The sequence below is a fragment of the Xylocopa sonorina genome, chromosome 8 (assembly GCF_050948175.1).
Source record: "Xylocopa sonorina isolate GNS202 chromosome 8, iyXylSono1_principal, whole genome shotgun sequence".
In the NCBI taxonomy this organism is placed as follows: Eukaryota; Metazoa; Arthropoda; class Insecta; order Hymenoptera; family Apidae; genus Xylocopa; species Xylocopa sonorina.
In genome coordinates, this window is record NC_135200.1 from 5,155,173 (window position 1) to 5,180,465 (window position 25,293).

At 46.1% G+C, this 25,293-nt stretch overlaps 1 protein-coding gene and 1 long non-coding RNA gene across 8 annotated transcripts in view; one reads left to right on the forward strand and one right to left on the reverse strand.

Annotated features, from left to right (window-relative positions):
• Positions 1-19,466, forward strand: part of LOC143426234 (uncharacterized) — a 40,121-nt gene extending 20,655 nt beyond the window's left edge. Inside the window, exons 2-4 of the long non-coding RNA XR_013102128.1 lie at positions 293-399; positions 16,746-16,962; positions 19,397-19,466. This is a non-coding gene — a long non-coding RNA (uncharacterized LOC143426234). The remainder of the gene's footprint in view (positions 1-292; positions 400-16,745; positions 16,963-19,396) is intronic.
• Dscam3 (Down syndrome cell adhesion molecule 3) overlaps positions 1-25,293 on the reverse strand; it is a 97,514-nt gene that overhangs the window by 12,742 nt on the left and 59,479 nt on the right. For all 7 annotated transcript variants that reach the window (XM_076899448.1, XM_076899451.1, XM_076899446.1 and 4 more), the window contains exons 4-6: positions 16,728-16,892; positions 272-418; positions 24-164 (exon numbers count right to left, since the gene is read on the reverse strand). In XM_076899448.1, coding sequence (XP_076755563.1) covers positions 24-164; positions 272-418; positions 16,728-16,892 — 453 coding nt within the window. The remainder of the gene's footprint in view (positions 1-23; positions 165-271; positions 419-16,727; positions 16,893-25,293) is intronic.

The window sequence follows — 25,293 nt, forward strand, 5'->3', positions numbered from 1 at the left end:
ATAGTTTCGCAAATTGAACCAACCGTTAACATCGCGATACCAAGTAAATTGCGGGGGTGGGCTCCCTTGGGCCGAGCAAGTCAGGTGGACGTCCGAGCCGCTTTCCGCGGAGATGGCGATCTGAGATCTCTGCATCAATCGCGTTGGCATTGGTCCCTGTGGCTCTGAATGGTAAACGAGACACATATAAATATTCGTCGCCGTTTTAATTAATTTTCGATTCGAATATCAAGGTACGAATGTTATCGCGAGAAAAATAAGAACAACTAACCCGTGACTGTTAACGTTGCAGGCTCGCTTCTTCTTCTTTCGCTGGTTAGCGCGTGAAAAGTTAAACACGAGTACGTGGCTCTACCGTCTTCCGGTCTGGCAGCTCTGATGTGGAGATCACCCTGGGAGGTGACCACGAATCTTCCTCCTGTGTAACAAAATCGATTAAAAACGACTTTGAATAAGGGGAAATTAAACGAAAGAAATGAGAGGGTGACAGATTTGATGAAATTTCGTTTAACTGATCTGGTGAAACATGCACGAATGCAATTAAAGTAGTGCTATATTCGTTATATCTATAATTGTAAATAACGTAGTGATATTTTAATTGCTATAAGGTAATTTTGATAATATCGCAAGTGCGATTCTCCCCAAATTTCCATTTACGCGTCACACGTGTATATATATATATTAGGTGTTTTAATTAGGACTGTAATCTGATTTGTGCCGTTTGCGGATGAAACTCAAAATTACATCGTCAAAGTAACATAATACGTTTTCAACGGACGTTAATCCTTAGTATTTCGACGCGGTTGGTTAAATCCACGTTTCGAATAATCCCTTTGGAATCGCTTCGCGGGCCACGCAACTTTTTCACCAGATGTATACGTGTATACGTGTTACATCGTAGCATTTAATTCGTTGTTCGTTTTCACGGGTCTTTAGCCGCCCCACACACATGCACACACACACACACACACACGAGAAATATCATCTTTCAGCATTTCGCTTGCGCCACTGTTTCGTATCGTTTTTTGTTTAACTTCGATACAAAAAAAAGACCTGCACACCGGAAACGTGTAATACGTTACAAAGAGGGGAAGGAGTTACCAGGCGCATACCAGTGCGTAGCAGTGAAACTAATTTATCGATAAAAGAAGGCAGAAATAAATATTTCGTGTCGCACGTCACTCGGTTCACTATCTAATTTAATATACCGACTGTTCCTCTGTTTCTCGTAAACGCTTCCCTCGTATCGTTCCGCGCGACGAATGGTACAAATAATTCTTAGTGAGAAAAATATGAAACGCGAACGGAACTACAGCAGGCTGCCTTTTATTACGAACTAATACAAGAATTCGTAAATGAACATGTTTTATAAACTAGGATTGTAGTACTCAGCATATGTATCAGTGGACGTACATCTTTCAAAATCTTCTGTACAGTTCAAGCACTCTCGACCACACGTTAAAAAAATTAAATCATTATCTCTCATTATAAAAAAATATAAAATTATATCTCTCTCATTATAAAAAATCGTCTCTAAAGAAAGTAGACGATGGCTACGATTTTCATATGTGGTTTATAAACCGCACTCGCGGTTGAAGGGTCGAAGAAGTCACCAGCAGACGATCCTGGTTCGAGTCCCCGGTCCAGGCGATTCGATTCACCGGTTTTCTTTTCTGTTACGAATACACGTCATTACGCAATGAAATAAAACAAGTTCATCCGTGACATTCGAGCCACGCGATCGAATAAGAATTCTTCTTGGTACGCATCCGCGCGCTCAGGCGGAAAAGCGGCTTTAGACGAGCCGGGACAAAAGCGCGTTATACGCAGATCTCGCGGGTACCGGCGAATATAACGCGATACCCTCGATATTTTTACCTCCTCGATTTCAAATCCCCGCGCTCGGAGGTTATGCAAAAATCCCCGGCATCTGTCGATGAAATCCCACGGACGCCGGGCGTGAAATTTCCAATTTAACTGTGGAGCCAATGGCTGGTCGATCCGCCGGACGTTCCGTGTCCTCCGCTTCCTTTCAACCCTCCAGCCCCGTGGAACGAGATTTCGGCTAAGCTGCCCGCGTGTTACCGTCATCGTCGTAAACCCCCGACGTCGCGTCTTCCGAGTCCGGTTAAAACGAAATTGCCCCCGTTAAGTGATGGCCGTTTCCGTTCCGCGAAGCTGTTCCGCGGTCTCGAGTTTCGCTCTCTTGGGCGGATGGAGTTCTCGTCAATTCTCGTCTCCCTTAAACCGACGATTTTTCGTCCTTTTTTCCACCTCTTAAGAACGCAAATGGTTTCGAGTTTCGAATCTTTAAAAGTCGTTACTCTCGTAGATCTTCAAGAATCGTACTCGTTGGAAAAGTAATTTGGTAAAGAAGCTATGCTGCTCGTTTATTAACACCTATACTGCCTCGTGGTTACATATTTAATTGTCTGTAAATTTTACGATATAAAATACAAAACAACCCCTTCAAATGGAAGAAAAAAAGAGGATGAAAGAGCATAACTTCCACTAAATTTCGCCACCAGTCGTATCCATCGTCCACGGTCGAATTTCCCGGACGGTTCTTATTTATAAATTGTAACATGCAAAACACGATACAACCCCTTTAAATAGAAGAAAAAAGAGGGTGAAAGAGCACGACTTCCTTTAAATTTCGCCACCAGTCGTATTCATCGCCCACGCTCGAATTTCCCAACTGGTTCTTATTCCCCAGCACACCACCGCGTTTCAGTCACTTCTATATCAACCAATGCATCCGCAGACGAGGCATCCGCGCGAAATCCAGGGATACGCGGGCTCAAAGGGGTATGGGATAAGGTTGGTACAGCCTGGTCCATCGTGGACGAAGGGGGTGCCACGTTCCCACAGTGTTGGTATCGGCGAAGGGGTGGGAACGGCCGCGAAAGGAGCAATTTAATATCGTCTTCCACGGTGGAATAAAAGTACGGAGATAAATAGCCCGTAACACGGCGCACGACGGGCGTATACGAACCGGAAGCTCGACTAGGTCGTATACCTGCACGTGTACATCGGTGTCGCGAGCCGCCCGGGCAGATGCGCGATGGAGGGCGCGATAGGGGATGGTGGTACCCGGGCCCGCGGTTACGCGTCGATTCGATGAGACTCGGGGCTTTATCGAGTGTGTCCCCAGCTTTTTCATTTGGTGAGGTACGAGGTTGGATTTGCAGGTTACGTTTTCGGACGGCTCCATTGTTGGGCGCGTCGGGAAAGATATTTATTTGTATCGAGGAAGTTTTATTCGTTTCCAGTTAATGATTCTCTTCGATGGTTTTAATCGAAGAGAATGGTTTTGCAAATCTTTGAAATAATAGAATATTTATTTTTTAACAAACCTCTCTGTAATGGTAATTTTCTTGCTACTGTTAGAAGATTCGAATGTTTTAAACGAACGATTATTTAAGATAACTTATTTAATGTAAATGAAGATTTGGAAAATATGGATTAAACGAGTTGCATGTTCTAGTCAATTAGGAATAATCTCCTCCGGTTAAGAAACAGAAGGAAATATCAATTTCCACTGACTCTAAAATCCCTGCACACATCGATGAATACCTACTTTACCGATATGCGACTTAAAACTTCCACGGAGCATTGAAGCTCGCTAAGCAGAACTTGTTCTCAAGATCGCTCCGACAAATGAACCAGTGCAGCGCCCAAAACCTTTTCATTCCGACGATGCTTTACATCCCCTAATATCAGCAACCCCGACGCGTCTTCGAGGCGTCTCGCAGGAAGAGGATGGCAAGAGTGAAGGGAGCCTGTCCCGGGGTCTATCGATTCTTTTTGAAGTTTTTTCTTCGAGTCACACCGGCGGCTGTTCGCGTCAAACGTCTCTCGAGCAGCTTTGTCACCTTCCCCGTGTCTGGAGGGTGCATTTTCATTTTCTCCAAGAAGGACGTCCACCCTCGCCGGCTGTCCTCCTGCCACGTCGTTGTCGCAGACATTGGCGAAACACGGGACACGCGATACCCACTCATCGCTTTTCTCCTCGCAAACGTCCTCTTTTTCGCGTTGCACGCCCGTAGAAAAGGGGATTAACGTCGAGGGACGATCCAGCGTCGCGTGATTCCACGACGATGCACGCTTGGCGTTTCGCGCGGTCTCTGGCGCCGGGTAAATTTTTTAGCACTGCTCGTGCTCAGGATATACACACATCCACGTGTTCTTCTTATTTCGAGTTTCGAATTAGAATCGGTTCGCCAGTTCTCTTCCGTCTTCCTTGTCGCTCGTTTGATAATTTAGCTAGTATTGCGGTCGCGTATTATTGATCGTCACGAGGGCAAGATTATACGGGGTGTGTCACGTACCTGAACTAGGTTAATGTTTAGGGGCGGCCCAGGATAGGGAAAAAATTTCGTTACGGAAACTTAGATGGGCTCGGGGTGCGCGTTGCCTCGCGTGCGTCTTTCCTTCTTCAAGATCTCTTTTAGAAGCATTCAAAGAAGCGAATCGAACCATCTTTTACATAATCGAACATCATAATAGTTAAACATAATTCTAACGCTCTTAAATCGTCACTGTTTCTCGCGAGTTCTCTTCAAGAAATTTATAGCTCTTGAAAACCAAACCTCGCGAAGATATTCGAAGGGTTTCTCGTTGGAGGAACCTTACAATTGACAACAAGGTGAACGTTAATTTTAATCTCGCAAGGATCGTTGGATCTTTGCGGAACTCGCGTAAATGCTCAGGGAAAATTGAAAAACTGCCGGTGGCTTCGTTGAAACGGATCAGACTGAACCTCTTACTTGATAATTACGAGACGCAGGAAACGGCGCGGGGCTCCGTTCTTCCGCGTGCGTTTTTGTCCCGGCTGGAGGCATCGGCGGGTTCGTATAACGGGCGGGCCGCGTTTACGTAAAAGCTTCTAGCTACTTTGTAAAATCTTGGAACGCCTGACGGACTCACGTTCGCCCGACAGATTCCCCGGGCACGTATTTCAATCGAGCGTTCGTTCGCCTGTGAAAGTATCCATCCGCCGCCCGCCCCCTCCCCAACGGCTTATAAAAGCGAGTCATACGACGACGTGGAAGAATGGTCCCAGGAACAAAGGGCGAATAATTCCACGCACGATCGTCGAACGAGAGTGAACGAAACCGCGACGGGATCTTTCTGCATAATTCAAGATTAGGGGGTTGATCGATTTCGTTCCTCTCCCACGAGACAATCATTTTCGGTGGTGGGAACGTTCTGCTTTTATAAATCAGTTGAACACAGATATAGATTAAGTGCAGATACTTGGAAAGAATTGAATAGTATTCGTGGTAACTCGAATGTATTCCGTTTGTCGAATTATGGTTGCAAGATTTTCAAGGGGTGAGCTTTCCTTCCTTTCGTGGGCTAGTAAAGTGGTTACTGTTCTTCGAGGAAGAAAGAAAGCATTTTAATTTACAGCGTAGAATTTGTATCCCTTTTTCTTTTCGAACGACTCTGGGAAAGTTTAATATTCACGGCTCCTTAATACCCAAATAGTTTTAGAGCGTGTTTAAAGTAACACGGAGGATTTCTCTTGAAATTTGTTCTGAGACGTGAACGCAACAACTCGAGGAGCGGGTATTTGCTCAAAATGGTTCTATCATTCCGGTCTGTGGCAGTGCTCGCTATCGATTTCGTAGGACACAGGAAACTCGAAGGGACAGTGAAATATTGGCAAATGTTTAAACACGCCAGCGAGCGTACGTCCCGCGGAACAAATGCCTCTATGAAATACCGTTCAAAGTCTTTTCTTCGATTGACGTTACTACGCTTCACGTGTCAATATTCCCGTCGTACGATTCGGTCCCAATCGACGTCCCCCGCTAAGCGTCCTCCTTTCCACGATTCCCCATAAATGTGCACTTCCATATCTCGCGCAAAATCGAGTTCCGTTCCCGCGGCGAATCTAATCAATTAAATTATTCTCGTCACTTCTCATCGATCGATGTACATCATTTTCTCAAGTAACCACCAGTCAATCTAAATTTCTACCAGAAGTTACTCGAGCCTTCAAACCAACCTTTACACGCACCCCTATCGCGGCCAAAGAGAAAGAACTCTTTCGAATCACCCTTTGAACCTTTCGTTTCCACCATTCCAACAAACTTCCCCGTTAAACGAAGAGACAACCCTCCTCTGCCCCCTTCCAGTTGAAAAAGCGAAAGAAACACACGAGAACGCATACACAGACCACCCCAACGAGGTTACGCGCAGCACTCGTCGACCAAAAGAAAGGGGGTGCGAAACATATCCGTACGCGTCCCGATCTCGCGATACACAAACCACCCCCGCGAGCCACCTCGTAGTACACGCTAACGGCCCGCTTCAGCTCGTCCTGTACCACGCTCAGCCATTCATGTTCCATACATATTTATGCCGGTCGGCTGCACGTAACAGGTACCACCGCCAACCCACCCTCATCCCCCAACTCGCTCGACTCGTGTGCAGGTACACAACGGCCGTTTCTCGTGTGTGTACGCGCGTCGCTGTGCGATATCACGGTGAACATCACGTCGTGTCGGGTCGTGATACGTTTGTTTCGTAACCAGCCGGGCCAACATTGTGCATGCCGCGCGTCACCTCCGCGCGGAAACACCTGCGCGCGCCCTCTCATCCCCCGTACGCGGCGCTGCGCCGCGACGCCCTGTTATCTGCGACGCTATCCTGGCCCAAGAACAGAGGCGGAGGCTCGCGGAAGGGGCCTGCCGGCTATCGCAGCCGACGTGCCAACGTCGTTAACGCGCGTCACACCGTCGTTAACGGGGTCGTTCGCGTGGAGACGCGACGCGACGGCGTTTCGCGCGTCTCCTGGGCTGCGATACAATCGATGGAGGGATGAGTCGAGCCTTTGTGCGCCGGCTGCTGTCGATGATGATAATGGCCGTGGGCTACGTGGCGAAGAAGGCGCGACTCGATGGCCTCTGAAGGCTCGTGGATGACTCGATGCATGGGTGTTGGGTGGTTTCATGTCGCTGGGGGGTTGCGAGGTGATCGGGCGTCGCGCGAGGCGAGGAACTCGCTGGGTACCTCGCGCGTTCCATCGTGGAAGATTATTCTATCGCGAAGGGATTGTTTAAAGTGTGTATCTTGATTTGGATGATTTGTGAAATGAAATTTTTGGTTAGGCTGGATTTTAAGTATTGGCGATTGTTTGGGGATGCGAAGTGTTCTGATTTATCGTTTGAATCTCGTGTCTCTGCTTTTTTCTGAGGCGAGTGTTATGGGGCTGATGTGGTGTTAGTTCTTTTGGTACACCAAAGATATGGACACGGAGTTGACGACACAGGTCTGGCGGATTCGAGATAGGAACTGCACGGGAACTGATATCCTGATGGAAGCTGATGAGCTGGAAGCTGTGGAAACTGACGTTCCTGCTAGGGCTTGATGGGTTGGAAATTGGTCGAAATCGGTGATCTTCCGTGGGTCGTTTCCGCTGGTTTTCTTCTCGTTCGTTGGACCTTACACGAAGAAGCTTCGAAGCGACGAGCTTGCGTTCTGATTACTATCAATTTCACCTAGAAAATTCTTCCTCTTGTCTCCATTTTTATTCTTTTTCCTTAAATTATTAATCATCTATTCGAACCATTAATGTCTATCGAATGAAACAGTTTAGAACGAACGTTTCAGAATGAGATCAAGCGTGTTGGAGTTCGATTTATCTTTCAACGCGTATTTTGCTAACGAAGATGGTTAATGGATGTAATAACGATTTATTAAAGTTCGAAGTGCGCGCTTAAAGCAATAGAATCACGGGGGCTGCAAGTTCACGGCCAAAATGCTAAGCTCTCGAAGTTTCGAAGTCCCAGAGTTTAACAGGCTCCGCGTCCTATCGAGTTACCACAAGTTCCGGATTGTTCCCGCTCGAACTTCTAATTTGTTTTAATCTCGAACGCTAATCGCGAGTCTTGATCAAATTGATTCCATGGAGACGCACTTCGAGTTCCATCGATCATCATATACGAACGTAATACCAACTACAATTATTTTCTGTTATTATCTCTTTGAGGCACGGAATTATAGCAAATATGAAGACTGAAAAAAGTCAGTTTCTATTCCATTAATAAAGGGATAAAATAATGTAAGAGTAGCACTTGCAATATTTCAAGGTAGTAAAAAAAATATCCCAGTTTACACATTTTCATATCGAGTGGGATATTTTTCACACGATTATGCCTGACCAGAGTTTAAATGAGTCAAGAAATACGTATAAGATCACTTTGGTTGCCCATTTTACGGATTTCTTATCGTAACAAGAGCACAACCGTTCACCAAACCTTCAGTACAGCGCATCGACCGGAAGCTGCTGGTAAATGATTCAGGCTGTTCGTCTTACGCCAGTCCAGTAATTGCTACCACTCCACACGGACGGTTAATGTTGACATCTCATTCTCCGGTTCAAACTAGCCCCCGTTACTACCAACATTTCGACTTAAAAAATCTCCCTTACCCAACGTCCACGCGATATTAGCTACCTCGAGCAGAAGGGTGTCCGTACACATTTGCACAGCAACTTGTCCACCCCTTCCTTGTTACTCGGCTCATTTACCTCCCTCTTCGCTGTGTCACGATTGCAATTTCATTCCCATTCGTAGACGCCTGTCAGACATTCTCCATCGTCTCTGGTTTCGATCCGTTCGCGTTTAAATCGTATAAAATGTCGTGGCGACAATTTCGCAAGATTTTCTACTGATCAGTAGAAAAATGGTGAGATGGCTTTGCTTGGCGCTTTGAGACGTAGAAAATAGGGAAGTTTCTTGGCACTGGATTTCTGCGAAAGCCTGTGGCGTTCAAATGAGCGAAGAAACTGATTACCAAATGGTGCAGGGATTGAAAAGGGTTGGGAATTGCTGCTTTACAGAATGAAACGAATCGCTCGTTGTAATCTGCGATTTTTATCTTAAGATACGGTTGGCAAGAGGATAGACAAGATCGATCGATGAATTAATTTCTTATTCGACGGTGTGTTTTTCTAGCAGCGCTGGCAGAAAAAATTTGTCACGGTAGCGAAACGTAGAACCTGATCAAAAAGCGCCTCGGGGGGAAATGTATGTGCCAATACTTTTTGCGACGCCTCTATTTACTTTATCGAAGGCTCCCCTTCGCTAGCAATCGTCTCTCTTCCGGCGTGTTTACCGTTTTCTCAGTTTTATCCTCGTTTTTGCCTCGCGTTTCCCCGAGCGGAGACCTGTCTGTAAGTTTCTGTAAAGTTCGTCCGGCGATCCGTCGACTGTCGCATAAATATCGGGGAAACTGGAAAAAGAGCACGGTAATTTCTCTTAAATATAACTTTCTGCCTGCCAGTTTACTCTGCCCGGCGAGTTCGAGGACCTTTTCGTGGATTTTGTTCCTCCACGGTTTCCTACCCCGACGTACACCATTCAAACAAATCCACCCCCGATAGTTACGTAGAAAATCCTCGGTTAAATTATTTCGTGGCACGTTCGCGGTCCACGGCCACCATAGACGTTCGTGCTTGCTTTTCTTAAATAAATCGTATAGTATATCTTCTATTTTCGAAATTTTAACACCCCTCGTCAGAAATTCCAAGTCCGTCGACATTTCTTTACGATTCCACGGGGAAATCCATTATTTAACAAACGAACAGGAAACCATCGAGACAAATTTCATTTTCACCTTTCCGCGCCCTCTATTTCAGCCGCGTTCAAGGCCACACTCGTTCGCATCCGGTCTCCCTTTAACCTCCCCGTTCTTTTCCACCCTCGAGCCTTTTGTCGCGGATTCGTTGGTTGCATTTGGGAGAAACGTATCGTGTACGAGCTCGTATTAGCATCCCTTCGTCGCAGATGGGAGGCTTTGAATATATTTCCGGTACTCCTCGTATTTCTTCCGCGGCGGCGTGGCCGCGTCTGTTTTCGCCATTGCCGATATTAAAACGCGCGAGTGCCGTAGTACTCCTCTTCCATTCGTATCTTCGACTTCCACGTTATCGTCCCGTCTCCCGTGGGACTCGTAGCGATTTCTTACGGGACCCCGGAGGACATCTTCTACAGATGTCGCGATTCTTATATGCGACCCCGATGGGAATACCGTATTTCCGGCGGATACCATTCGGAGACCCCTTATTGATTCGAAATTGCCGGCTGTTTTTTTATGTTAATGGCTGGTCGTTGTGTTTTGTTACCGTCGGGAGCTTTCAGCGCCGCTTGCGTAGCTTGTATCGTTACGAGTGTGATACGGCTACCCGTTATATCGCTATCGATATTGTGCATAACGATACTTCGAATGTTTTCTAAAAGGATTTCGCGCGTAGTTAAAAACTCTGACGTGGATTGACAATATTTCAAAAGCTGAAAGTCACTGTGGAAACCAAAGTTTGGCCTGTATCTCGAGAATTGTGACGGACCCTGTCTCACCTTTTTAATGATACTTCCAGGAAATCGAAAACGGTAAGTTTTCGCAACCAGATGGTGGACAAAGCTGAAGACGCTTCCCGGAAATGGCGATTACTTCGATCGTGGCATAAATTTGGAGTGGAATATGGAGTGAGCCTTAAAATCAATGGTTTTGAGGACCGAACGTGGCATATACACTTATATTCCAGAAGTTTCAAGTTAAAGGCCCAGCAGAAGTAATAGACATCAGCAGAAGTATTTCCCCATAGCTTTTTATCTCAGAGAGAATGCGAAAATGATTGTATTATAAGTATATCACGTACACCTTGTAAAATACAATTTAATTGTAATTTATTGTATATCTTATTAATATCATGAATAAATTAATTGTTTAAACGTAATGTAACAAGTGTTGTCATTATCCCTTAATTTCAACACTCCTAGAACGACCAATTCCATTCCTTAAACGAGAAGAAACTCGTAAAAGATAACCCCGATCCCAATTAAATTAATTTAAGGCTTGAATCTGGCGCTTAGATCGTAAGAGTTCTGAGAATTCCTGGAAAATGACGTCACTTCTAGGAATCGCCGGAATTCCAGGAATTCCCGATGACGTCATTTCCAAGAAGTGGCACTATTCGGATACCTCCTATGACGTCATGTTCTCCTGATACATTGTCGATTTTTCGAACAAAATCTCGAAAATCCGACTTTGTATCAGGAGAACATGACGTCATAGGAGGTATCCGAATAGTGCCAGTTCTTGGAAATGACGTCATCGAGAATTCCTGGAATTTTGGCGATTCTTGGAAGTGACGTCATTTTCCTGGAAGTGGCACGAATACCTCCTCACTACTTATATTCTCCTGATACATTGTCGATTTTTCGACCAACAATTTGAGAATCCAAGTTTGATGACGTCATAGGGATTCCCGGTAATTCCAGGAATTCCCGATGACGTCATTTCCAAGAAGTGGCACTATTCGGATACCTCCTATGACGTCATGTTCTCCTGATACATTGTCGATTTTTCGAACAAAATCTCGAAAATCCGACTTTGTATCAGGAGAACATGACGTCATAGGAGGTATCCGAATAGTGCCAGTTCTTGGAAATGACGTCATCGAGAATTCCTGGAATTTTGGCGATTCTTGGAAGTGACGTCATTTTCCTGGAAGTGGCACGAATACCTCCTCACTACTTATATTCTCCTGATACATTGTCGATTTTTCGACCAACAATTTGAGAATCCAAGTTTGATGACGTCATAGGGGTTCCCGGTAATTCCAGGAATTCCCGATGACGTCATTTCCAAGAAGTGGCACTATTCGGATACCTCCTATGACGTCATGTTCTCCTGATACATTGCCGATTTTTCGAACAAAATCTTGAAGATCCGACTTTGTATCAGGAGAACATGACGTCATAGGAGGTATCCGAATAGTGCCAGTTCTTGGAAATGACGTCATCGAGAATTCCTGGAATTTTGGCGATTCTTGGAAGTGACGTCATTTTCCTGGAAGTGGCACGAATACCTCCTCACTACTTATATTCTCCTGATACATTGCCGATTTTTCGAACAAAATCTTGAAAATTCGACTTTGTAACAGGAGAACATAAGTAGTGAGGAGGTATGCGTGCCACTTCTTGGAAAATGACGTCACTTCCAAGAATCGCCGAAATTCCTGGAATTCTCGATGACGTCATTTCCAAGAACTGGCACTATTCGGATACCTCCTATGACGTCATGTTCTCCTGATACAAAGTCGGATTTTCAAGATTTTGTTCGAAAAATCGGCAATGTATCAGGAGAACATGACGTCATAGGAGGTATCCGAATAGTGCCACTTCTTGGAAATGACGTCATCGGGAATTCCTGGAATTACCGGGAACCCCTATGACGTCATCAAACTTGGATTCTCAAATTGTTGGTCGAAAAATCGACAATGTATCAGGAGAATATAAGTAGTGAGGAGGTATTCGTGTCACTTCCAGGAAAATGACGTCACTTCCAAGAATCGCCAAAATTCCAGGAATTCTCGATGACGTCATTTCCAAGAACTGGCACTATTCGGATACCTCCTATGACGTCATGTTCTCCTGATACAAAGTCGGATTTTCGAGATTTTGTTCGAAAAATCGACAATGTATCAGGAGAACATGACGTCATAGGAGGTATCCGAATAGTGCCAGTTCTTGGAAATGACGTCATCGAGAATTCCTGGAATTTCGCCGATTCCTGGAAGTGACGTCATTTTCCAGGAATTCTCAGAACTGTTACGATCTAAGCGCCAGATTCAAGCCTTAAATTAATTTAATTGGGATCGGGGTTATCTTTTACGAGTTTCTTCTCGTTTAGGGAATGGAATTGGTCGTTCTAGGAGTGCTGTGTAGGTCTTCAAATGATTAAACAATTAATTAACAGTAACGTAACCATTTATTTCAACTTCTAACAATTTACAAGCAACAAAAGTGTTCTTACGAGCTAATTTTTACATCATTATGTACAATACATCTTATACAACTAAACCACAAGCGCAGACTTATTAATTAATGTTCATAAGCTATCTGTATAAACCCATATACAATACATCTTATACGACTAAAACTTATGTAAATTTGTAAGGCGTACGCTATTCTTCGAAATTCTTCTTCTGTTCTCCATGGCAGACGTGTGCAGTGACCACTGTGCGTTGGATTATCACAACATGTCGGCGCGTTAAGAGATTAAAGTCCTGGAAGGAATCAGTGAAGAAGACCTATCGATTCGAGGGCGCCTCTAACTGTTCATACCTGAATGCCTAAAAGAAAAACGTGTAAAAAGGACTTGAAGAAAAAAAATCAGGATGCTCTGGAACCATTTAAGTCAGCAGTATTCGCTGGCCAATTCAAATATAGCGGAATTCCCGGCGAGCCTTTTAATTTGTATCGACGGCGTGCGCCACGAATTTACGAATAAACCCAGCGGAAAGCAGAAAGGAAAAGGAGCGACTGGGCACGAGTGGGACCGCGGCATTTTTCCCTGGGGCTGTTTCGAGGGCTGTTTATGGAAAGGCACCGGCGAAAGTCTCGCGCCGTGGAAAATGAAGTTTGAAGACCACCCCCTGGTCTTCCTCTTTTTTCCTCCTCCCTCTACGGGTTTCCAACGAGACTGTTTCGGGGATTGTTTATGCTGGACCCGTCGATGAAAGTTCCGCGAGCCCCACGAATAAACGTTTAAACTTCTCTCGGACTCGCCTCGGCGTTTTAATTGAGATTAACCCTTTCATCATTCGGGCTCGATGGAAAAACAGAAGGAAAAAGCACGCTCGACGCGAGTAATCGAGGAGAGCTGTATATTGTGACCGAAAGTATACGCCCACGGTGGACTTATAATTTTATATTTGACTGCCAGAGTAAATTGAGTTTAGCCTTTTTCCTTTTTAATTAAATTTGCTTCTACTAGACGTCAATCTCTGGACGTCTGGCCAACGGTACGGCAATACTACTTGCAGCGTGCGCTCGCTCGCTCACAGAACGCATCCCTGGAAATTCTTCTGTTCAAGAATACTGCACACACTAGATCACGTATATACACGACGTTGTAATCGAAAAAAAGACTCCTTTTTCACTCTCGTCAGGAGTACCTTTCTCTATCTCCATCGCAAATCATCACTCCCACTCGACGCGTGTCTCTACAAATTCCACTCGACTGGAGAAAGCTACGCGACGCAACGTCCGACATCTTCCAACCGTGAAAACTATCTCTCAGCCTCGTCAGAGAATCTTCCTTCCATTAACGGGTCCGCGTCTCAAAGGGCCTCGAACATCCGTTCGGGACGACTCCGCGTCCCGTCGGTGAACTTTGATCCCTCTGTAGCCTGAGGCTACAAGAAAAGACAAAAAAAAAGAAGAAACGAGAAAGAAGGGAGAGGGGAGGACAGAAAAAATACACAAACTCGTCGTCAGACGAGCGCAAAGAAAACGGGAGCCGGGAAGCTTCGAGGAGATCGCATGAGAACTGCTTTTGTCAATTACCCCCCGCGCTGTCGATTCGAACTTAACGACCGTTACGTTGATGAGACGCGCGGGAGGACGCGTCGTCGTTGGAGCGACAGAGAGCCCGATGGAGGGGGAGAAAAAAATGAGAAAACGAGACGGGACGACGGGACACGGGGATTGTACAAAGGCATAAAGCCGGAGAGAAGTACGACTGGCGCACGTCTGAATCGGGGCGCGTACATGCGTGCTCCGGGTGGGTGAAAAAAAAAACCGGAAAAAGGTCGAGCACCTATTTCCGGCGCTGGGACGCTGCTCGGAAGAGGCGGAGGGCGGCCATTATTTTAAGAGTATAAAGCCACTTTCGTTCGTTGCGAGCGTTGGATGGGGATTAAATGGAAGGCAAGGCGATCTTTCGGTTATGCGTGCAGTTTCCAGGTATTGCGATCGGAGTGCGAGCTCTGATGAAAAATTTCGTTCCATTGAATCGAATGCTACCGATTCTGCTTCTTATCTTTCCATCCGCTGTCTTCATTTCTTAATTTTCTATTCTTTTCATAGAGCTTTTATTACATTTCTCTTTGGTTCTACACGTTTATAGTAGATGATAATCGTCCAGCTCTTGCAACTAAAATAGAACAGTACACATCGAAGATTTAGTTGGTAACTTCTTTTAAAAAAAGTTCTAGCAAAATTCTCCATTGCAGTGGAGATTCATTTCCAAGAGTTTGTCTTCGAATTTGTTCCAAGTACCAAATTATGTATTTATAATTTACATGTGAGAGTACTGTCTTGAAAACGGCTGTACATTGCAGTACGATACATCGAACAGCCTCGACATCCCCCACAGGCGTCATCCGGCGTCCATTTCCAAGTTCAGGCACGAATAGCGTTTAAAAACTGTCCCAACTTCTTCTCGAGCGGCTCCTCGCGCTCGAAACACGTACACCAACTGAATAACTTTCGTGATACCTTCATAGTTAAACGTTACTTCGTCCCCTGCCTCCTACTTTCCATCGGCTCGACTTTATCGCGCATCCGTGTACCTCTCAGCGGACGTGGCCAACGCCATTTTCTTCCTCGCGTTCCCTCCGCGCGATCGAATGTCATCGAGCGTCCGTTTTTATCGCCTCTCGAGGGACACGCCGGCCCCGTATCATATTCAAGTGGATGCTTCTACGCTCTGTCATCCCCGTTCGATCGTGTTTGCTGTTTCACGGCACGAAGCGACGATTTATCATCGCGCCCCGCTGCGGATCGATTCGCGTCCCCGCGATTTCTCGCTCGATATGGCCATTCGAAGTTGTAGGTTGTTTCGACGTGGTTTGCCAAGAAATAGCCCCGAGTTACAGCGAACTTTCAGCAAAATTTCAATTTCGTTCGAGCGATTTTTTCGAAATATTTCTCGCGCACTCACAGCAGAGTAAAATTAATAATTATAGCCGATAGATAGCGATCAGAATATTGACCAGTAAAATATAAGCCTTAGTTATTAATATTCCCTATATTTCTCCGTGTTTTATTACTTTTACAGTCATCTGTAACTCGAGCCTCAGAACATTTAGCATAACATCACGGTGCCTGTTTTTCATTTCGTATTAAATTCCCAATGGTAGCGGGGTATAATTGAACGGCGAAACGTTCAGTTTTGTGTTACACGTCGATGTTGCCACCAGCGCGAAGTCGAATTTCGAGCAGCGTGAGTACGAAGAATCGAGTTGAACTACGATCGCGAGCGTGCAATAAATTAATATTCGATCGTGAGTTTCAAATTAGTGGGACGTCCACTTTGTTGCGATTATACGTACGCTTTTTTCATTCAAACGGAAGAGCCGCTGCGCGCAGGGGCGCGCGAGATCTTCGAAAAACGACGATAATTATTTCCATCCCGTAAACTCGATTCGCCTGATGTATTTCAACGGGAGACTCGTGAGCCTTAACGAGCATAAATCTCGATGCTAATATTTTTTAATATTAATTTACGCGTTCCAGTTTGTCACTAATTAAAATCAACTATTCCACGTGAAAAGTAGAGAGAGAGTAGGGGAGGTGCGTTTCAAAGGGGATTACCTTTTTTGGAGAGGGTAATACCTCAGGCGAGGGTACGCTGTTGGCCATTTTACAAAATATTTTATACAAAAATTGCCAGCTGAACTAACATTCTAATCGCTTCTCCTCCTACGATTTCATTGCCAACGACAAAACGAAGATACGCTTGCAGCCATCGTCGAATGACAAACCGTACAAATTATTCCATCAACGCGTAATTAACATCGAACAATATTTTCGAACATTACAACACACCGTCCAAAGTAACTCCACTTTCTCTCTGCACGACAGAAAAACAGGAGCGACAGCATGCGACTCGCTTACCAGAGAAACAAGCGTTTCGACACTTACCCGTGTCCGTGCTCCCAGGTAGAAGAATGGCCTCGTCGCGGAACCAGGAGGTGACTGTCAGGTGTTCTTTCACGTCCTCCCGCGCCGCGCAAGATAGAACCGCGTTGCATCCCTCCACCACCGGGGATCTATTCACCCTGACGTCGTAGCCGGGCACAGTCAGCACTGGAATCCGAACAGAGAGGGTTCTTGGTCGGTTGGAACAGCGAACAACTGCGACTGGACCGAGGAAAGCGTAATTACGCCGTTTCAGCCCGCCGTTTCATCCCTCGTCCGCCACCCCCTTCGTTTCAGACTTTCGCGTTCGCCAGCGAGCGAACTTCTTTTTTTTTTTTTTATTTTCGTTACGTCTCGTTCGTGTTTTAATATTTACATCGAACGAGTGAAACGGGTCGAAGGGAGGGCTGATCGATTCGGAGTCGGATATTCTTCTCTCTTTGAAATTGGAGACCACCGCGCGGGGTTTTATGTAAGGGATGAGCCTATCGATTTTCGCGACGGTGCGTTTCGTCGGGGTTCCCTCGAATGTTTGAGATATTCGCGTTGTTTTTCGTTCAGAGCTGCTTTCAAGTTTCGGGGGGCAAGGGTTGCGTATCATTTTGCGGTTTCGATCATCTCATATCGCTTTCTGATGGAATCTTTCGAAATTTTCAAAAATATCGAGTTGCATATTGCTGTCTGTTTCGATATCATCGTACGATGACAGCCTTTACAACAGCCTTTGAATCGTAAAAGATTTACTTCGATCAACCCCAACACGTAATCGCATGCAAAATACTACCTTCGATACATATATAAAATTATATAGGATATATAAAAGAGAGCGTTCATCCTTAAGCTATTCCTGCAACGCGTCGAATTCAGAAGAAGAAGGGGAAGAAAAGAATTCAATCTACCGACAGGAAGACGGAAATGAGATACAAGACAGTAACACCACTCCCAGAGCCTGGACCAATCTCCCCAGCGCTTCGATCATGGATCGTCGTCGCGAGGAAGAACGAGAGGAAGAGACGCGTTGCTCCTGGAACGTTGCCGATCGAGACCGAGCGAGGGACGCGTCAGTCGGTTTCGTCGATCCAGCGTTTACATAAATCGCCTTGTGTTCCAGCCAGGAATTTTTGCAGGGAGCCCAGCCGTTGTTTACGAACGCGTTTCGCTTCGAGTGTCGATGTTGGTCGGCTGTAAATCACGCTGCCGGACGTGACATCCGTTCCGGACGCGGAGAGATTCGCGCGACGAGAATCGACGGGCAGCCGCCGCCATTACGCTCGCGACTTCCGGCCGTTAAATCGACGACGGTAACGGATCGAAGGTCCCGCGGGTCTCCGTTTCGAATCAACCTGGGAATTGGAATCGCGCCACTTTCGCGTCTGAAATCGCCCACGGGACGCAGCTGCCTTCTTTAAAGGGCGCATTGGCGACGTTCGAGTCACAAAGCGGCGTCTGGTAGCTAGTTCGAGGCGCGTCGGTTCTGGGAGTTTACTTTTTCTTCGTTTCGGTGTATAAGCTCGTTGTTTATCCTCGTCTCGATAACGGAGCGAAATTGTTGCTGTTCTGTTTGGCCGCACGAAATTGAACGCACGGTGCACAGTGTAAACTGCGGAGGAATCGCGCGGTACATTTTGCTTGAACATAATGGTCGGTTAGGGGGAATTGGATGCTACGTGGATCCTGTAAATTAATCCGTTGCGAGGGGAATTATTTTTGGGTGATAACGATGATTTTAATTGTTGAATAGAGATTGAAATTTCGCGATATTGATTTTAAGTCTATTTTAACGGTTAACTTTGTTGGACGTTTTCTGGGGCTAACGAAGCGTTCGTTGTGGCAAGATCTCGATCGTGATTTTCTCCTTTCTATTGACTACTTTCCTTGCGACATTTCCAGGGCTCCTTTTTAACTTTCGATTTTACGGGTTTAACGAACGTGAAAGAAGGGGTGGCGTTTGCCGCGGTAAATTCGTCGCCGGAGATAAGATTAGCGTCGCATCCGGAAATTCATTTTCAGCTCCAGCAGTTCCGTCGCCGCTCCATTTATTCGCAGATCTGACAGGTAGCTACGATATTGCTCTTAATAGCACTGTCAAGTCGGCCGTCACGCTGTTACGTGTCTCATTTCGAAGGCACAATTTAAGTATCAAACGTAACGCGTTTAGAGCCGCTTCTTCCTTCCCATTCGCCGCTCGAAAATTCCCTAATATCGCGATCCCCCGTTCGCTTCCTTGTAATAAGAGAAAAATACACCGGTAAACTGTGCAGTTTAACTAAACTGCGCGATCTCTTCTACTATTTTAACATCTCAGATACGATTAGAATCTAATGTTCCGATTGAATCAGGAGGAGGAACATTTTTAACTCTCTACAGTTAGAAACATTTTAACGTCTCGTTAAATCTATCAATTTGAAAAAGATTCTCTCGAGCACGTATTTATATTAATTTACAATTTCCACTCGATTTTAATTTCAACGATTTCACATTTCATCGACGATACGTTCGATTGTTAATATTTAATTAACAAATACCTCCAGTGGACACTGTAATTTATATTATTCAAATCGATCGCTTACGTTTCACGAGACAAATGTAGGAGAGAAAGGGACAGAGAAAAATACCATAAAATAATCAACAATTTCCACGGTTAACATAAAACGTGTTCTTCACTCTTTCAGAGTGAATCTCGTTTCCTTAACGGAGCCAGTGGGACGTGAAAGAAGGAAATTCGAGGAAAGCTCGAGTCGATACTGAGCTCGGAAGGGGTGGCAAGGGGGGGTGATGTCAAAAATTAGGAAGCCACTTGGAGGACGTCGCGTTATCGGGGCTGGCAAATACCTGGATGACGATCAAATTCCGTTCGCCGCGGGGATGCGGAGGCGAGCGAAACGAAACGTGCAAACGAGGCCAATATGCGCGGATCTCCAGCGAACCGGCACCAACGATATTTTCCCGTGGATTCGCAGCCAACCTCCAGGATTAAGTTTCTTTTCGATTCACGTTCACCACGCGGTATCGCGGGCGCAAGCTGGCGACGCCTCGATTTCCACCCGGCTCGATTGACGTAATCTGCCGAGGACAGACGGATCATCCCTTCGAGCCGCGGGAGAAATGCTCCTCGAGTGTTTTTGTCGCGTTTCTTCCGCCTCTCGTAGCCACCGCCGAGGGAATTATTAAACGATATTTACTGGAACCGTCGTCGTTATCGATTTATCTCGTTTCGAAGATAAAGAACATCTTTTCACCAATATCTTATTGTTATTCTTTTTTTTATTGAAACGGTGGTTGGAATTATTGCTGTTGATCTGGTTGATTTTAAACGATAAAACTGACGGAGATGGTCTTGCTTCTCTCCTTTTGCGGTTTGGAATTGATTGGAATGGACGATCGATGGGAACGGCAAAGATTAGTTGAATTTACACGAATTAATTGAACTTTCATAATGACAATTTTAACAGACTTTTGTTAATGTATTTAAGTAAGAAAAATTAGTAGAATCTTTCGATAACCGTTATTCACGGAATACAAATCTCGACAGATCCCGCGGAACAATCTGAGTCTACTAAAATAAACAGAAAATTATTTGAGAAATCCAGTGAACCATTATTCAGCTAAAACATATATTACCAGCCCAAGAGAAGTGAAAGAAGTCGCAGAAACAGATTCCCGGAAAAAGAATCAGATCGTTTCTCAATTAATTTCCAAATCGATGAATCACTTCCTCCGTTCCGCGGTCGGAAGTCATCATCGAAAGTGGCGCGGTGCTCGAACGTTTCCCTCGCGAGAGCGCGTCCCGCCAAGGCTCAGAGAGAGAAAGAGAGAGAGAGAGAGAGAGAGAGAGAGAGAGAGAGAGAGAGACGAGAAAGGGAAAGCGGAACGGGCGAAGAAACGGCGCCCCCTTTTTTTCTCTCAGACAATGCCGCCTCTCCTCGGGAATAAGTCCTTTGGCGGGCGACGAGGGTCGAGCCGATGTCATTTCAGATAAATTCCTCATCGCTTTTCAGCTGGGCCCGGGTGCCCTCGCCTTCTGTATCTCGCGGCTTTCACCTTCGCGATACCGTGCATCGGGAATGGACCGAGGGAACGCGCGGAAATCAGCCTGCTTTCCTTCCTTTTAATCGAGTATCCCGTTTTTCTTCCCATCCCCCGCTATTCGTGTAATTCATGCGCGCGGTCGTGGATGCTCCTTTGAATCGGCCGCGGGTATTCCTCCGGTTCGCCAAAGCGCACGACGGACGAGGAGCTGCGGTTACGGATTGAAAGGGCAGCGGGAAGTATCGAGGAAGTAATTGGACCCCCTTTGATTTTTGTTTGTTGCGAATTTTGCGCGGGGGATTGTTTTCGAGCGTAATTTACGAGGGGCTGCTACTGTTAACGATCGCGTGGGGTGGGTTTCGTCTTTAACTATGGTACGTGGAATCTTCTACCTTTTGTTTATTGCAAAAACGAACATTTTTTTGGGGTCTCACGTAACATGTAGCTTGTTAATATTTCGATACATTTTATTTCTCGTATCAGCTTGTATTACATTGTGTACTTTATACTTTTTTATACCCCTCTATCTTATTTTCTTTTAATCGAATCAGCATGGATACTTAAATTCCCAGTATTCCTATCATTAACGTGCCTCCTAAAGAAGTATAACGATTAAAAACTAAATCCTTCCGCGACATTAAAAAGCAGTTTAAATTGAAAAGTTGTGTCAAGCGTATCGTTGAAACCGTTACTTCAATAATATCCCACGAAAGCGAACACAACACGAATACACGCACGAAAACCATCATCTGCTTTCTAAAAAATATCGCGTCACCCAGAAGTTCTTCTACAACCGCGCATCGACGTGCTGGTAGCGTTGCGACTGGAGGAACGATAATTAATTCCGGGCTTATCCGCGCGACACGAGACGCAAACTGCGCAACGAATAGCTCCGCGAAGATCCCTCTGTCCCGTTGGTCGCGACCAATTAACCGTCTCATTCACGATATCCGTAGTCGGATCTGACCCGCGGCAGAGCGACTCGAACGGTCGAGTGTCGAATGCGAGGACGGAAGGGGGTGTTTCTATGACACGCGCGGGCGGGCGCGCACGTACACGCGGGACCGGAAACGGGACGAGGCAGAGGACGCGATGGTTGAAAGGGCGTCGCGCGTTGAAAGACCTCGCCTCGCGAAAAGAAGACACGGAATTGCGAGCTGGAGCGCGTCCCGTAAGCGAGGCCAGCGCCAGGAATCACGGGTGCCCTCTCGTCTCTTTCTCTGTCGCCGTCAGCCGTCGCTGGCGGGGTCGGCGCAAATGGCTGGCAGGGTGGAAGAGAGAGAAAAAAAAAGGGAAACGGAGAAACAAGTCGAGAAAAGAGGAGGAAGATTGGATGAAGATGGCGGGGCCGAGATATTATCGAGACAAGAAGCGAAAACGAGACACGGCACCCAAGGGGACAGGGAAAACGTGGAGGGGGTTGGTTAGCGGAGCTTAACCAGAGGGGGTGACGACGCTGGCAAAAAAAAAAGATGGAGGGGATGGAAATCCCGCTGAATGCCGGGTCACTCGTTTAAATAATTAAACGCGTAATTACCGCCGGCTGGAACACATTTTAATGAACGGGCGCCTTTACCACCGCCCCATCCTCGACCCCTCTCCTCGAGGCTCTCTCTTCTCCCGGTCATCCGGTGTTTTTCTTCCGACTGCGAGAAAAGTCGGAGTCGTAGAGTTGGCGACGGAGGGAGGCTCTGACTTTTTGGCAGGTCCGTCTGAAGTTTTGCGCGAGTCTGTGTGTATTTTAAGGGTTGTTTGTGGGCGGTCGAGGAGGCATAGGGGCGGACGGCTGTGGCGGTGAAAGGGGCGAGCGATACGGAGCGAAACAGAGTGGTTGATAACGAGCCACTCCTTTCGGGATATTCGCTGCTAGGCGGTGGTTGTTGTTCCAAGGAAGATCCGAAGATTTCTATAGGCGGATGGAAACGTTCGAGGCGGCCGAACGAGTCGCCTTTGGTCGCGTTCGAGTGATTATCGAGTGATCTCGATCGGGGGGTGGCTTGTTAACGAGGAATTCGCAAGCAAGTTCGTTGTAACGAGGTTTAATTAACGCCGCGTTTCATAGTTCCGACTTCTATGATCGCTCGCGCGCCACCCCTCCTCACCCTCGGCGGCTGCTTTCCTTTTTACATTTTTCTCCGCCTCGCCTCCTTTTTCCCTTTCCTTGCTGGTCGGTAATTACATTTTAAGAAGAGAGGAGAGTCGCGTCGTTTATTAGTCGCGGAAACTTGTTACGCCGTCCGGAAACGGTTGAGTTTTGCGAAGCGCGGGAAAAAGGGGCCCGGGAGCTTTGCGAGTAAATTCGCCGGAAATTCTTGGCAAATTGACGGTAATTCAATTGTTATTGTTGCATCTTTGATGGGGGACAGCGAGGCGGGGGTTGGTAGGTACGCTGAATGGGTTTTAATTGGACTGGCCTTTTTGAAAATGGAGATGAACTCTTCGCAATGAATGTTTGGCTGCACTGTTTGCAGAATTGATATAATTATAAGCAACTTAGCGAACTTACGGAGCTTGTGGGACTTAACGAATATATTTTTCGCGAGGACTAAATCGCTTCAAGTATTAAACAAAGCGAGAACGAATTAGTATAAAACGTTTGTCTAATTGTAGATGCTTAGTTATTTGACAAACGTTTACTGAAAAATTCAGTGTATCACAGTTTATATTATCTTGGATCAAATACGATTCGTTCAAATAGAAAATAAATCATTCCCTTAAACAATATCGACTTAGATCGCAATCAAGTAAACATTTACACGATTCAGAAAAATCAACCTTACATTTCAAACACTTTAATACGAAAGCAAATATTTCCTGGATACTATTGAAGCAGAATATTTATTCGATACAGGCAAGATTTCTTTAATACCCTTAAATTTCGATCCGATACGAATTTTATTAAAAGACTCACCCCTTCTTTCTCATTAAAGGTATCATTAAAATGTCCACGAATACAGAATACAGATGAAAATAATTAATAACAAATCCCACAAGCTACCAGTCACTCTCGACTGAAGAAAGTCTGCTCCGACCTTTCGATTCTCAGCGGAGGTCATCGTCGAACCGGAACCGTACTCGTAGGATACGAACTAGTCGCGATCGAAGTGGTTCGACGAACCCCTCTGTTCACGTTCTTGGGTCCAATAAATAGCGATGGCGGGAAGTAACGGGAGGACGTCGAGAACTCGGTCGATCCACCCTGCTCGAGAACTCCTGGCGAACTGACCGAGTTCGACGCGAAGACGGGGCGAAGGGGCGCAGGAAGCGTATGGTCACGATCGCGCGGATTCGACTTCTCGAACGCTCGCCGGTTTTTTCGGTTTAAATTGGCTGGGGCGCTCGCGCGACCCGCCGTCGGCGAACTTTCCTCGCAGTTGGCTCAGCGGATGACTCGACGAAAAGCGGAAAGAAGAATTTCTGTTACCGCCGACGGCCGCGACTTACGAACTTCCGCCCGCGACGAAAAACCGTCCAATCGATACGCGGCTGGAGAACATCGACGAATCCACTGTCCGCCTTCTACTTCTCTCGCGAGCTCTCGAATCGACTTCCCTCGACGATACTTCGAGACCCTTCCGTACGGGGTGTTCCATTAATTATGATACAAGCGCTGCTGCAGGTTTCTCGCGTGAAAATCGCGACGGGTGTGTGAAATAAAGAGGCTTTTAGTTTTGAGAAAAGCGTTTTTGGGTATCTGCCAGTCGCGCGCGTGTTATCTGTGAATCTCGCGTTCGTCTGTCTCTGTTCTACGGTTCTAAGGGTTGATACGATGGAGGGTGTAGAAATTTTCGACGAATAAAATCGAGAAAAGCTTCCTGTTTCTCCTAATTCATCGTCAATAGAAATATTAGCGATAGAAAAGAAACGTATCGTCGAATCGATCGCCTAATTACACGATGGCGCTTGCAGCTGCAAACGTGGCTGCGCGTTCTACAAAGAAACCAAAAAAAAAAAAAGAGAAACTTGCAACCCAGCGTCGAGGGAACGGTATTAAAAAAAGCAACGAGGTAGGTCGAGGCGGATCGAAGGCGGGTTAAAATGGAAGGATTCGAAATTCCCTTCTAATTTCGATTCCCAATGTACAGGGTGGCATCCACGCGGAGGAGGCACGTAGCCTGTTACGCGCCAGTGGCGTTGGCCGGCATAAAATCAGCCATTTAAATGGTGGCTCACGTAAAGTTCGTGTACAGGACCAACTTTTGTCGCCCATTCTCTTCAGCTACGTTTCCAGACGACCTGAACCTCCCTCTTCTTCCTTTTTATCTCTCTTTCTCTCCCTCTTTCCACGTCTGTGTACACGTATATATATATATTTCTCTCTCTCTCTCTCTTTCCTTTTACTTGTTCGAATCGAACTTCCACCGATACAATTTAACGGCTTTCAATGGCGTTTTCCCTTCGGTATTTACTCGGGGACGTCTCGGTGAAAACGCGGCATAATGGGATCCCCCAGCAACTTTCCGACGTTTCCCGCGGCCAGTCACGTTCCTCCGACGTCGTTCGCTCTGTAATTGACGTTTATTGTGCTCACGCAACGCGC